Here is a 15,271-nt window from a genome sequence, read left to right as displayed (position 1 = left end):
CCAACAACAGTTGAGCGACTGTTAGATACACGTAACACACACCTCCGACAAAGTCAGGCGTAATGAACATTTGCAGCAAAGAAGTCCATATTACTTTGCCAGTAATGTGTTTAATGTGACAAGTGATATAACGTCATGTTTCTTAGCTGGGCTCAATTTAAGGAACTTGATTTAACGTTAACTAGGTGCATGTCGACATGGAAACCTACCGGTAGTTGCACCAGACAAAACCAGGTTTCACCGTGTTCACATACATTTTTCAAACATAGACATAACAGATGCATAAAGTCTTAGCCTTTTGATGAGTTTGTCATATTTTTTCATAAATTAACATAATGCATTGTTGATGATGACGTCGATCCAAAGAAAGAGTGAGTGAGTGAGTTGGGTTTAACGCCACTTTTAACAGTATTCCAGTTATATATATCACGGCATGTCAGCATAATGTGGGAGGAAAGCCCGAAGTAATGCAGGTCTCAGACGTTTACCACTTCGGTGAAACCCACCAGCACGTATGATGCTGACAAACCCCATGAAAGAATGACTACATGCAAATAACACAGGGATTAGTGAGTGAGTGATTGAGTATGGTTTTACGCTGCTTTTAGCAATATTCCAGCAATATCACGGCGGGGACCACCAGAAATGGGCTTCACACATTGTTCCCATGTCGGGAATTGAACCCGGGTCTTCGGCGTGAAGAGCGAACGCTTTAACCACTAGGTTCTGGGATTAGTGGTACAGTGTGGTACTGCATGGTACATTAAACATAGAGGTATTGAGTGTGTTCAAGGAAAGTTGTTGTGTGGAAAAGTAAGGGTCAGTCAGAAAAAAAACTGAAGTCTTTACACACGCTCTTGGTGCATGTAGACATAAATAGTAGGATGCACTTTTCAATGATATTTTGCACTGGTACATGTTTTAGAAAGTTAAATCGAGCCCTGCTTAGCCTTAGCACTTGTACATGCAATGTGTAACCATGGTAACACAAGAGCCCTCCTCACCTGGACATTGCCGTTGTCGTAGGTGGCACCAAATGTGAAGTAGCTGTTTGGACAGAACTGGACATCTCGCACACTCTCCGATCCTTTTGCCACGAACCTCGAACTCACCGATTTCTTCCTCACATCCTGTTGTTAAAACCATCACAAACACTGAATAAAACAACAACTACAGTAACTTCATATTTATAAACAAATAAGCAAAACATGAAAAGAGTAAGTTCCCTAGTTCAGTATTTATAATGACAGTGACAGATTCACTCTGTAATAAGCCGCCTCCGTAGTCCAGTGGTAGAGCGTCCGCCTGGAGAGCGGAAGGTCCGGGGTTCGATCCCCGGCCGCGTCATACCAAAAGACGTTAAAAGATGGTACTTGTTGTTACCCTGTCTGGCGCTCGACATTAAGGGGCTAAAACAAGGACTGGTCGGCTCAGAGTCAGTATACTGTGTCTGAGTGGGGTATTCATGTTAAACTGCGGCATGGTATCTCAGTGAGCTAGCACTATAAATCGGCATCAGTCCTGACCAGTACAAGCAGCCACACACACACACGTACATGCACGTCGCTATATAAGTGCAATAATCTTGGACGCAACGTTTAACCCAATTTCACCTCACCTCACCTCACTACTATAATAACATTCTTGTAAACAAATGAGTCACTCCTGTTGGAACACTTCAGATGAGAACAGAGTTATGTCAGTCTTGATCACACTTCTCAACACATGTAACTGTCGTAAGTCTATGTTAAAGTATGGGAGTTAAGATCGTCTTAGCGTTACGATTGTCGTAAGTCTATGTTAAACTATGGGAGTTAAGATTGTCTTAGCGCTACGATTGTCATCAGCCTATGTTAATGTAGGGGAGTTAAGATCGTCTTAGCACTATGACTGTCGTAAGTCTATGTTAAAGTATGGGAGTTAAGCTCGTCTGAGCGTTATGATTGTCGTCAGTCTATGTTAAAGTATGGGATTTAAGATCGTCTTAGCGCAACAACTGTCGTAAGTCTATGTTAAAGTATAGGAGTTAAGATTGTTTTAGCGCTATGACTCTCGTAAGTCCATGTAAAAGTATGGGCGTAGAGATCGTCTTAGCGATACGATCACTTCGTGAAAGAGTGCCCTGGGTCACCTATGCCCCCAATGCTACAGAGAATGTACATCATCTGTGGAAACACTTGACATATACAACGTACGAAGAGGATGACATTGCCATCTTGAGATCCGCTGATGAGAAGCTGGTGTTCTCCACTGTGAAAGTTGACCCTGTTCACGGAACGCTTGTGATCCGCAAACACATGTTCTGCAACACACAATGGAGTGAGTGAGTGAGTGACAAATATAGCAGCATAATACACACAGCAAAGTGTAAGAGGAAAATGATGTTGTTTCACTTGTTTGTTTGTTTGTAAAGAATCGAATCAGGCACAGACAAACCAGTGATTGATGCTATGAGCAAAGTTACTGAGCCTGCTCATCTATTACGCTGCCAGGTTGCTAGTGACATATCAGTGAGATACTAGTAAGAAACTACCGATATATATATATACTGTAAATCCTGAAATTAATCCGAGCATGAAATTAATGCATAAATTGTGGGCATCCCTTCCTCTCATAATAAGTAACAGATTTTTATCTGGACATGGAGTATATTGTCATGTCACAGAACATGGGCAGAAACAATGACATATATAACCAGAGCTCAAGATCAGCTGCGTAAAATATGCATTAAATCAACTGAAATATGCAGACAAATCAATCAGTCAGTATTACTACAGACATGTAACAAATACTGTTATATCAGTCAGTAATACAACAGACATGTAACAATACTGTTATATCAGTCAGTAATACTACAGACATGTAACAAATACTGTTATATCAGTCGCAACGCAGTGGTATTGAATCTTCATGGCATGTTGCCAAATTTCATCCAGTTCTTAAGGCGACACTTTTTTTATTTTTTGGTTTACGGATTTCAAACTCATTTCAAAAGTGAGGCTCTTAAAGCAGGGAATCTGCAGGGAAGCAGGGTATTGAGAATCTGCCCAGGAATCTGTATAGGGAAGAACAATCACAGAAATCTTTGTGACAATAAAGGAAGAAAATAAATATATGTCTTGCCTTGTTTTAAACGAGTAGGCCTGTTCAAATCCCAGATCACAACTGACCCATTTGTTGCTGCAGATGCAAGGATGTTTTCTGCAAAGAGGATGGAAACAATTACATGTGACATACATTATATAGGTAGTGCTTGAGAAAATCTATTTCAGTCTGCGGTCATTGTTATTGGGTATAATAATTTTCTTTGAGTATTCAAAATATCTTTTGGGTCAAGTCTTTAGCATACTTTTAAACAAAAGGGTACATTTTTGGCACAATTTGGGGGACATATTTTTGATGGACATATTATATTGTCTTCAAGCTGTCTTCATATTGTCTTTACAGCTCCCATATTGAAGTCACAAAAGGGCATTATGTTACTATGGAAGTTTATGTAAAAACATTTGGTTGTGTGTAACCTTTTCTAAGCAGGTCCACCAGAACCATGGGGTTAAGGGAGATAACTTCACAACTGAGCATGCATACCTCTAGCAAGCACAACATCATTACAATATTGACAACTGACAGTCTCATTAAATTAATAGGAAGTATTTACTCTTTATTTGTGTCGTCTAATACAAAAATGAATGTAAAAAAAAAGATTTAATCACTAACATAGCCTACTTTTAAATTAATTGAAACAAGAACGAGGAATTTCTTCATCATCGACCATTTTAAAAACGTGATAGGTCACTTATCATGCTGATCTGAACAGTGGTCTTAAGAAAACTGCTACATTCCTCATATAGCTGGCATACGAAAAACCCATCAGACAGTCTATCCCTCATAGTGAATGAACTGGCCACAGCCCATCTTTGAATAATCATTGTCATGACAACACATCTGACCATCTTGGTGGTTCCATGCGACATCTGCAGCGGAGTAGTTGAGGTTGGAGTTCTTGGCTTTCCCCACCCTGAGGTTCAAGCGCTCTTCGAAGTGGCCATCTTCTATAGCTAGTATCCGAAACACTGAAAGCAGGACACCACATGATTAGTTCAATAGTTGCGCAGATCACTGGAGACTCTTGGCCAACATTTTCAGTTATGTATCTAATTATTGGAAATCTCTTGTACCTTTTTATAAATGGTTTTTTATATTGTATCCGATGATAAACCACAAAAACTTGCAGCTTTTGTATCACATATCTTAATCAACATGAGAGGGCAGTAATGGTTTAAAGACGCTTTTAGTAATATTCCAGCAATATAATGGCGGGGTACATCAGAAATGGACTTTGTATCAACATGAGAGGGTAGTAATGGTTTAAAGCCGCTTTTAGTAATATTCCAGCAATATAATGACGAGGGACACCAGAAATGGGCTTTGTATCAACATGAGAGGGTAGTAATGGTTTAAAGACGCTTTTAGTAATATTCCAGCAATATAATGACGAGGGACACCAGAAATGGACTTTGTATCAACATGAGAGGGTAGTAATGGTTTAAAGACGCTTTTAGTAATATTCCAGCAATATAATGACGAGGGACACCAGAAATGGGCTTTGTATCAACATGAGAGGGTAGTAATGGTTTAAAGACGCTTTTAGTAATATTCCAGCAATATAATGGCAGGGTACATCAGAAATGGGCTTTGTATCAACATGAGAGGGTAGTAATGGTTTAAAGACGCTTTTAGTAATATTCCAGCAATATAATGACGAGGGACACCAGAAATGGACTTTGTATCAACATGAGAGGGTAGTAATGGTTTAAAGACGCTTTTAGTAATATTCCAGCAATATAATGACGAGGGACACCAGAAATGGACTCTGTATCAACATGAGAGGGTAGTAATGGTTTAAAGACGCTTTTAGTAATATTCCAGCAATATAATGACGAGGGACACCAGAAATGGGCTTTGTATCAACATGAGAGGGTAGTAATGGTTTAAAGACGCTTTTAGTAATACTCCAGCAATATAATGGCAGGGTACATCAGAAATGGGCTTTGTATCAACATGAGAGGGTAGTAATGGTTTAAAGACGCTTTTAGTAATATTCCAGCAATATAATGACGAGGGACACCAGAAATGGGCTTTGTATCAACATGAGAGGGTAGTAATGGTTTAAAGACGCTTTTAGTAATATTCCAGCAATATAATGGCAGGGTACATCAGAAATGGGCTTTGTATCAACATGAGAGGGTAGTAATGGTTTAAAGACGCTTTTAGTAATATTCCAGCAATATAATGACGAGGGACACCAGAAATGGACTTTGTATCAACATGAGAGGGTAGTAATGGTTTAAAGACGCTTTTAGTAATATTCCAGCAATATAATGACGAGGGACACCAGAAATGGACTCTGTATCAACATGAGAGGGTAGTAATGGTTTAAAGACGCTTTTAGTAATATTCCAGCAATATAATGACGAGGGACACCAGAAATGGGCTTTGTATCAACATGAGAGGGTAGTAATGGTTTAAAGACGCTTTTAGTAATACTCCAGCAATATAATGGCAGGGTACATCAGAAATGGGCTTTGTATCAACATGAGAGGGTAGTAATGGTTTAAAGACGCTTTTAGTAATATTCCAGCAATATAATGACGAGGGACACCAGAAATGGGCTTTGTATCAACATGAGAGGGTAGTAATGGTTTAAAGACGCTTTTAGTAATATTCCAGCAATATAATGGCAGGGTACATCAGAAATGGGCTTTGTATCAACATGAGAGGGTAGTAATGGTTTAAAGACGCTTTTAGTAATATTCCAGCAATATAATGACGAGGGACACCAGAAATGGACTTTGTATCAACATGAGAGGGTAGTAATGGTTTAAAGACGCTTTTAGTAATATTCCAGCAATATAATGACGAGGGACACCAGAAATGGGCTTTGTATCAACATGAGAGGGTAGTAATGGTTTAAAGACGCTTTTAGTAATATTCCAGCAATATAATGACGAGGGACACCAGAAATGGACTTTGTATCAACATGAGAGGGTAGTAATGGTTTAAAGACGCTTTTAGTAATATTCCAGCAATATAATGACGAGGGACACCAGAAATGGACTTTGTATCAACATGAGAGGGTAGTAATGGTTTAAAGACGCTTTTAGTAATATTCCAGCAATATAATGACGAGGGACACCAGAAATGGACTCTGTATCAACATGAGAGGGTAGTAATGGTTTAAAGCCGCTTTTAGTAATATTCCAGCAATATAATGGCAGGGTACATCAGAAATGGGCTTTGTATCAACATGAGAGGGTAGTAATGGTTTAAAGACGCTTTTAGTAATATTCCAGCAATATAATGACGAGGGACACCAGAAATGGACTTTGTATCAACATGAGAGGGTAGTAATGGTTTAAAGACGCTTTTAGTAATATTCCAGCAATATAATGACGAGGGACACCAGAAATGGGCTTTGTATCAACATGAGAGGGTAGTAATGGTTTAAAGACGCTTTTAGTAATATTCCAGCAATATAATGACGAGGGACACCAGAAATGGACTTTGTATCAACATGAGAGGGTAGTAATGGTTTAAAGACGCTTTTAGTAATATTCCAGCAATATAATGACGAGGGACACCAGAAATGGGCTTTGTATCAACATGAGAGGGTAGTAATGGTTTAAAGACGCTTTTAGTAATATTCCAGCAATATAATGACGAGGGACACCAGAAATGGACTTTGTATCAACATGAGAGGGTAGTAATGGTTTAAAGCCGCTTTTAGTAATATTCCAGCAATATAATGACGAGGGACACCAGAAATGGGCTTTGTATCAACATGAGAGGGTAGTAATGGTTTAAAGACGCTTTTAGTAATATTCCAGCAATATAATGACGAGGGACACCAGAAATGGGCTTTGTATCAACATGAGAGGGTAGTAATGGTTTAAAGACGCTTTTAGTAATACTCCAGCAATATAATGGCAGGGTACATCAGAAATGGGCTTTGTATCAACATGAGAGGGTAGTAATGGTTTAAAGACGCTTTTAGTAATATTCCAGCAATATAATGACGAGGGACACCAGAAATGGGCTTTGTATCAACATGAGAGGGTAGTAATGGTTTAAAGACGCTTTTAGTAATATTCCAGCAATATAATGGCAGGGTACATCAGAAATGGGCTTTGTATCAACATGAGAGGGTAGTAATGGTTTAAAGACGCTTTTAGTAATATTCCAGCAATATAATGGCAGGGTACATCAGAAATGGACTTTGTATCAACATGAGAGGGTAGTAATGGTTTAAAGACGCTTTTAGTAATATTCCAGCAATATAATGACGAGGGACACCAGAAATGGACTTTGTATCAACATGAGAGGGTAGTAATGGTTTAAAGACGCTTTTAGTAATATTCCAGCAATATAATGACGAGGGACACCAGAAATGGACTTTGTATCAACATGAGAGGGTAGTAATGGTTTAAAGCCGCTTTTAGTAATATTCCAGCAATATAATGGCAGGGTACATCAGAAATGGGCTTTGTATCAACATGAGAGGGTAGTAATGGTTTAAAGACGCTTTTAGTAATATTCCAGCAATATAATGACGAGGGACACCAGAAATGGACTTTGTATCAACATGAGAGGGTAGTAATGGTTTAAAGACGCTTTTAGTAATATTCCAGCAATATAATGACGAGGGACACCAGAAATGGGCTTTGTATCAACATGAGAGGGTAGTAATGGTTTAAAGACGCTTTTAGTAATATTCCAGCAATATAATGACGAGGGACACCAGAAATGGACTTTGTATCAACATGAGAGGGTAGTAATGGTTTAAAGACGCTTTTAGTAATATTCCAGCAATATAATGACGAGGGACACCAGAAATGGACTTTGTATCAACATGAGAGGGTAGTAATGGTTTAAAGCCGCTTTTAGTAATATTCCAGCAATATAATGACGAGGGACACCAGAAATGGGCTTTGTATCAACATGAGAGGGTAGTAATGGTTTAAAGACGCTTTTAGTAATATTCCAGCAATATAATGGCGGGGTACATCAGAAAGGGGCTTTGTATCAACATGAGAGGGTAGTAATGGTTTAAAGCCGCTTTTAGTAATATTCCAGCAATATAATGGCGGGGTACATCAGAAAGGGGCTTTGTATCAACATGAGAGGGTAGTAATGGTTTAAAGCCGCTTTTAGTAATATTCCAGCAATATAATGGCGGGGTACATCAGAAAGGGGCTTTGTATCAACATGAGAGGGTAGTAATGGTTTAAAGCCGCTTTTAGTAATATTCCAGCAATATAATGACGAGGGACACCAGAAATGGGCTTTGTATCAACATGAGAGGGTAGTAATGGTTTAAAGACGCTTTTAGTAATATTCCAGCAATATAATGGCGGGGTACATCAGAAAGGGGCTTTGTATCAACATGAGAGGGTAGTAATGGTTTAAAGCCGCTTTTAGTAATATTCCAGCAATATAATGACGAGGGACACCAGAAATGGGCTTTGTATCAACATGAGAGGGTAGTAATGGTTTAAAGCCGCTTTTAGTAATATTCCAGCAATATAATGACGGGGTACATCAGAAATGGACTTTGTGTCCATGAGGGGCGTGTGTCCAGTGTCATTGGCGTGCCAAGCGAACGCTTTAACCACTAGGCTACCCCTCCACCCCTTCCATCAACATGATGATATAACCATAATCCAGTACTGATATTAAGGAAGAGAATATATGGATGTCAACTTCTTTATTATGAGGAACACAAAGTTTCGGAGTATATGCTTACTGATGACGGAGTAAGCATATACTCCGAAACGTTGTGTTCCTCATAACAAAGAAGTTGACATCCATATATTCTCTTCCTTATGTGAATCACTTCTAAATGCCTTTCAAAGATCCAGTACTGATACTGCACGGCCCCTGCAGGTGACACACCTCACACCCGATGTACCTACCTGTCCTGCCCGCTGCCACTACAAGACTGGAGTCCTTGTTAGTTGTGATGGCATTGACTGGACCTTCACAGTCAAACACCATACTCCGACCACCAACATTCTGGGACACTGTAACATAATAAAGACTGTATACAATTTGTTCCATGACACAAATAAATCAACGCACATATAGATTGAAATGCGAGTGAGTGGGTGTGTGAATAGGCTTGTGAATAGGTTTGTGAGTAGGCTTGTGAATAGGTGTGTGAGTAGGCTTGTGAATAGTCGTGTGGGTGGGGTTGTGAATGGACGTGTGAGTGGGTGTGTGAGTAGGTGCATGAGTGGGCGCATGAATTGGCTTGTGAGTAGGTTTGTAAGTACGTGAATTAGTTGGCGGCTGAGTGGGCGCGTAGATTGGCTTGTGAGCTGGTTTATCATATAAATAGCTTCTTAAGATCCAATAATTATCCAAATCTCAGGATGGTAAAAGTGGAACAGTAGCTGACAATGAATGCAGCAACCATGTTTCATAATAATCTCAAAGTTTTGTAGGACAAGGTAAAACCCTGAAGAAGGATGTACAATGGGAATACAAAACATAATGGCTGACTGACCGCAGCTTCAAATCATTGTGAACATGGTAAATGCCCTTAACAATGGTCTCACCTTTATCCTGAACTGTTCGTGTAACAGAGTTCATTGTCCTTGTTACATCTCAACTTCCTGCTTCTGGAGGTAAATATTGCAAGCATCTTAATTTGCATGACATAAATATGGTTACTGAAAGCAAAATGTAATTAAAGCTTTACAGCTATATGGACATAAATAGCAACATTCTTCAATAATATGTGTTCTGCATATGGATTCAGTAGACTACATGTCATTGTAGGCACACCTTTTCCACCTTTTATTTGTTTTGAGTGAGTGAGTGAGTATGGTTTTACACTGCTTTTAGCAATATTCCAGCAATATCACGGCGGGGGACACCAGAAATGGGCTTCACACATTGTATCCATGTCGGGAATCGAACCGGGGTCTTCGGGTTGACGAGCGAACGCTTTAACCACTAGGCTACCCGACCGCCCCTTTTATTTGTTTTGACATACGTCTTTATATATAGCAGTCTGAACATTAGCAATGTTGGCTACTAGTCGGATGCCAGTAGACATGTGAGTAGGCTTGGGAGTAGGCTTGGGAGTAGGCTTGTGAATAGGTGAGTAAGTGGCTTGTGTTATAGCAACAAATAGAGGCTTTTAGGTTTAGTAACCTCAGACAATAATTGTAAATCGTAACAATAAAATCTACTGAAAATGATTATGACAGATAAGTTAAAACAAGAAGACTTTACGTTCTTGTTATACTCTTATACAAAAAAATTAGAATCAAGAGATTCAATCATAATACATCATATGGACTCCCTGATAAAATTAAGTGCTATAGTTCACATCTTCATGAGGTTCAGAGTGATGGTATGATTATGATAGCGTTGTTAACACAGAGCTAAAACAGATTCATGCCAGCATGGAGATCTCAGGATGAAATTATATAAATTTATGCACCTTCAAAACTGTTGGTGGCATATGTCTATTATATCTTTTAAGCCCATTACTCAGTATGCAACAATTCTACATCTCAAGCAACTAAGAGATTTCCTTGCCACAAGAGTTTGGACTTTGCTTTTGTTTGTTTGTTGTGTGACGCGCCACTCAGCTATTTTCTAGCGATATGAAGTCCGTCTGTAAATAATCAAATCACATCACAGGCATAGATCTACGCAAATGGGATATGGTGACATGCACCAACCAAGCCAGCGAGCCTGACCACCCGATCCGGTTAGTTGCCTCTTACCAGTCACCTCTTGCGGCAAGCATGGGTTGCAAGCATGCTAAGGACCTATTCTCTACCCAGATCTTCACGGGTCATCAGGTGGTCTATTAGTATATATATATATGCAATGTTGAATGTATAATTATAATTTTGAGAGTGGTGCACTTTACCGGGTACACTTTATCAGATTTCATTGCGCAGCGGGGCGGATCAATCTCATGTTGCCAGCTTGAAACTAAGCTACACTGATGAATTAATCTAATTTGTCAACACTTTAGGACAGGACCAAGGGCACTATCACAAATAATTAGTGTGTGTTCACAAAGGGATCAGGACCTGTTTGTTTTCCTTTATGCACATGTGCAATAGCCATTTTCTCCACGAAACTTAAAACTTGATAAAACTTTTATGGACTTTTATCAAATTTCATTGGATTGATACATTAAAAGTGATAGCTAACCCATACCCTACTTAAAACTAACCGTAGCAATTTTAATCATGGGGAACCTTACCCTTACGAATCATAAAGGGGTGTTTGATCGGAAAAGGGTATGTAAAACTAATGATCAGAAATGGGAAAAATGGGCTAAGGTTGTTCGGAGTAACCTATCCTTACCCAAGCACAATTAACCCTAGGGAATGAGGAAGCATGCAAGATATGTAAAGTGAAAGCTCCATGAACTGCATTGTTGCCTAATTTCGTCCATATGTTAGGCGTTAAATATACTTTGCTGCATGAATCTGTTACACTCAATGATTTGAAGAACAACACAATCCTGCTATCACTTGACAGATAGGCTCATGGAGAAATGATCGTAATAATTGTATAAATGTGTGTGCACTGTAGAGGTGAGGTGAGGTGAGGTGAGGTTAAATGGGGTTTAACGTCCAAGATTATTACACTCATATAGCGATGTACATGCATGTGTTTGTGTATGTGGCTGCTTGTACTAGTCCGGACTGATGCTGATTTATAGTGCTAGCTCACTGAGATACCATGCTGCAGTTTAACATGAATACCCCACTCAGACACAGTAAACTGACTCCGAGCCGACCAGTCCTTGTTTTAATGCCGAACGCCAGACAGGGTAACAACAAGTACAGTACCATCTTTTAATGTCTTTTGGTATGACACGGCCGGGGACCGAACCCCAGGCCTTCTACTCTCCGGGCGGACGCTCTACCACTAGACCACAGAGGCGGTCCGTGTGCACTGTAGACCAGGATAGGTGTAAAGGTGGTTTGGGTTATTTACATGATTAATACGACAAAGCAGAAATAAAACATACCCATTTTCACAACAGTTCAAAGAAGAGCCTGACTCTTCGGTCTGGAGATCCCTTAGTCCGGGATCATCTACAGCACCTCATGAGTAAACACAGATTAAAGTTCGACGTTCTGTCACTTTCGTTTTCTCGGTCAGTCGGTTGTTGCACGGGTTTACAAGTTGTTTCACCCAACTAAAAGTAATTATTATTCAAAATCGGTTGTCTGAATTTTAAACCATGGTGTCACTTTAAAATCGACTATCGATTATAGCAAATAACCCGTGAAACTTGAAACATTTGGAATAAATTGATGGGAGTTGGAAGAAATCCCCAACCTCTATGTGAAATACGTCATCGTTTGATGTGTACCTGCATTTCCTTTCAAAAGAGTAAACTATGTTCGGAGGATGGATCGTCGATAATTAGAATAATACAAAAATCCCAGAAAGGATAAGATAATTAAAAGATCTTTCATAATGTTAAAATATAAAAATGTTAAAACATACATATTTCTCAAATATACCTGAACTAAATAAATGTGAATATTTCCCATGAATATTAGTTCTTCGTATTTCCTTAGTTTCTACTTTTGGTATAATTCCGCAACTTTCTATATCCGGTGTGGCTTCAATCAAAGGAGGGGGAATTTTCAAATCTTTTACTTATATCTCAGTATACTGCGTAGTTATGAGTAATATGCGTCCACCGAATCGCAGTCCGTTTCAACAAGGTAACATGTCTACTCCGACAGGGTTTAATCACCATCGATCGCCTCAGATCAAGAAACATAATAGTAGCCCTGCCTGGGGGTCAGGTGCGATTGTAGGCCCCAAGTCGAATGGGCCCCGACCAGGTCAATTTACTTCGCCGCCACAATATAATTTAACATCTCCTCCTCCAAGGCCACACCAACAACAGTTTCCCCCCTACCATAATTTCATGACCAGTCCCCGTCATTATGGTAACAGCTTTGGTAATTGTGGAAACACGTTTAGAACACCACAACCTGTGGTCCGAAACCCCTCACCTCAGAAAAGTTGGAGCTGTGACAAGAATTTCCGCCCCATGTCACACCAGAGGTTAAATATGAAGGTTAGAACCCACGTTTTATTGAATATTTCTTATAAATTTGTATCACGAACACTTTTGCTTGATTAGAAAAAAATGTTCATCTCTTTCTTAACAATAACTATTAATTGTAGCCTAAATGTTAAGCTCAATTAAAGTTCCGACATTGTGACAAGTATGTATATTTCCATTTGAGAACAACTTTAAAGACTATTTGTTTAATAGGATACAATTTCTTTAATGTCCAATCTGTAATAGTATACAACTGTTACCATGCTTGCATCTAACATGCCTATCTTTGGAATAATTCTCTTCTAATACACCATCTAGAAGAACTGTAAGAATAATGTGTTTTTTGTTTTCATCAATATTACCATACCATAATCTGTTATTTCACAGAGTCCTAGACGAGATCCTAATTCAAATCCTGGAGGATGCAATGACATAGCACAATACTATCACCCGAGTATGTTGGCTGATCCGTGGCAAAAATTGACTCCCGTTCCCGTTACACACACACCCTCTGCGACCACATGATACAATACAGGGATGTTGTTCAATAGTCAGGCTACCCAGTACTATTTTGCCAAGTACGGTAACAGAATTATCTTCGGTGACAACAGATAAAATGTGGTTATAGCTAAATACGGCAGCAGTACTTTCACAGTTTCTTACAATGGATAGATACCTCAACCTCAAGAATGTGTTGTCAACGTACTGTTATTGGTGTTACTGATTTTGTTTCAGCAGTTAACTATACATGGAGTGAAAATAATAATTTGGATTTCCCAACATTGAGGCAGCTTTTCCAACACTGAGTGTTTGAACTTTGAACATTTTCAAGTGTTGATTATTATTTGACAATGGAATGTCTTTTTAATTTGTGCATCGTGTTGAAACTCGAACTTCCTTTATTACCAGTTTAGGCAATTAGTGATCGAGAATGAGTCAAAGAATTCTGGAATTTCTCGATATCTACCAGTCTAACTGGTACCCAACCTATTTACCTGCAGTCTGCTTAGTATTTGTCATCTTACTTTCATCTCTCTTTATTTGAAATTTCGTTATATATTTTAGTGAACAAACAGTTCCAATATTGATAGTCCAAGGCATTTCAATAAACTAAGAAATTTGGACGTTTGTGTATTTGACTAACTGGTAAGCAGATTTTAATTTTGGCTTATTTTAAAAATGTCATCATTTCATTTCTAACTATCAAGTTACTGTACGTTTCAGTGACTGTCCCTTGTGTGATACTAACAGGCTTGATAAGACTTAGAAATTTGTTATTTGTTGACAATTTTAGACTGACTGTCAGTTTTAGTTGTTTTATATATTGTAAATTGTGTATATTATTTGTGTATTTATAGCAGATTGTCATTGAACTTTGTATATACATATATATCTATTCAAAAGATAGCCTAACCTTGTTAAGATCTGATGAATGTTTTATCTAGATTATATTAACTGCAGAATATTTTAACATGCTCAAGAACCCTGTCTGATATACCTGATGGAACGAACGCCCTATAAATCTTCAGTCATATTAATAATTGTTTTGACATTCCTAGTATGTGTTCTGTATAATAATAGGAAATATCAGATTCTAATTGTCGATTTAATCTATAAAAGGAACCGAATGGATTGGTAAAAGATTATAAATCATAAATAATGTTATGGCATACTTTTCTGTTTAAATGTGTATAGATATAAAACATTTATATGCTAGTTCTTAGATGAATAAAAGGAACAATTGATTTCAAATCCCAAATATGTTAGTTTGTAATTTTTTCTTCATGAATTATGGGATATTGGTACAAAAGTCTGGTATGTGGAGAATTTTCATGTTTAGCGTAACACAATATGCTATGTACAATAAACTCATTAATCACAGTGTTCTTTCTTCCATTAACCAGATTACTGGTGAACAATGTTGTTTTTCAACTTCAAGCCCATAGAACCTGCCTACATTTTGTGGCTTATTAAATCCTTAACATTCCTTCACTAAGTTGCTAAAATGGGTTATGGAGGAAACATGTAGGTTCATTTTACTGATGACGAAGGAAATGTAAATTAATTGGCAATCAAACAGATGATTTTGATAATGACAGTATCATTTCTTTACCCTATGAATGCAGCTGGTGACTAATAATATTT

The 15,271-nt window shown here is 38.4% G+C and overlaps 1 protein-coding gene and 1 long non-coding RNA gene across 4 annotated transcripts in view; one reads left to right on the top strand and one right to left on the bottom strand.

Annotated features, from left to right (window-relative positions):
- Positions 1 to 12,397, bottom strand: part of LOC124114695 (GATOR complex protein WDR24-like) — a 40,242-nt gene extending 27,845 nt beyond the window's left edge. For 2 of the 3 annotated variants that reach the window (XM_048391002.1, XM_048391006.1), the window contains exons 1-7: positions 12,068 to 12,397; positions 9,618 to 9,680; positions 8,973 to 9,080; positions 3,951 to 4,073; positions 3,124 to 3,201; positions 2,196 to 2,302; positions 1,005 to 1,130 (exon numbers count right to left, since the gene is read on the bottom strand). In XM_048391002.1, coding sequence (XP_048246959.1) covers positions 1,005 to 1,130; positions 2,196 to 2,302; positions 3,124 to 3,201; positions 3,951 to 4,073; positions 8,973 to 9,080; positions 9,618 to 9,651 — 576 coding nt within the window. In that variant the 5' untranslated portion in view covers positions 9,652 to 9,680; positions 12,068 to 12,397. The remainder of the gene's footprint in view (positions 1 to 1,004; positions 1,131 to 2,195; positions 2,303 to 3,123; positions 3,202 to 3,950; positions 4,074 to 8,972; positions 9,081 to 9,617; positions 9,681 to 12,067) is intronic. The other variant, XM_048391009.1, reaches the window with a different exon arrangement.
- A 248-nt stretch (positions 12,398 to 12,645) lies between these two features.
- On the top strand, positions 12,646 to 14,882 carry LOC124114706. The gene is made up of 2 exons (XR_006857887.2): positions 12,646 to 13,138; positions 13,514 to 14,882. It is a non-coding gene; the product is annotated as an uncharacterized LOC124114706 (long non-coding RNA).
- The last annotated feature ends 389 nt before the right edge of the window (positions 14,883 to 15,271 follow it).

This window comes from Haliotis rufescens, unplaced genomic scaffold (assembly GCF_023055435.1).
Source record: "Haliotis rufescens isolate VD_foot unplaced genomic scaffold, xgHalRufe1.0.p SCAF_10, whole genome shotgun sequence".
NCBI lineage: Eukaryota > Metazoa > Mollusca > Gastropoda > Lepetellida > Haliotidae > Haliotis > Haliotis rufescens.
This window is presented reverse-complemented; position numbering and strand designations above follow the sequence as displayed.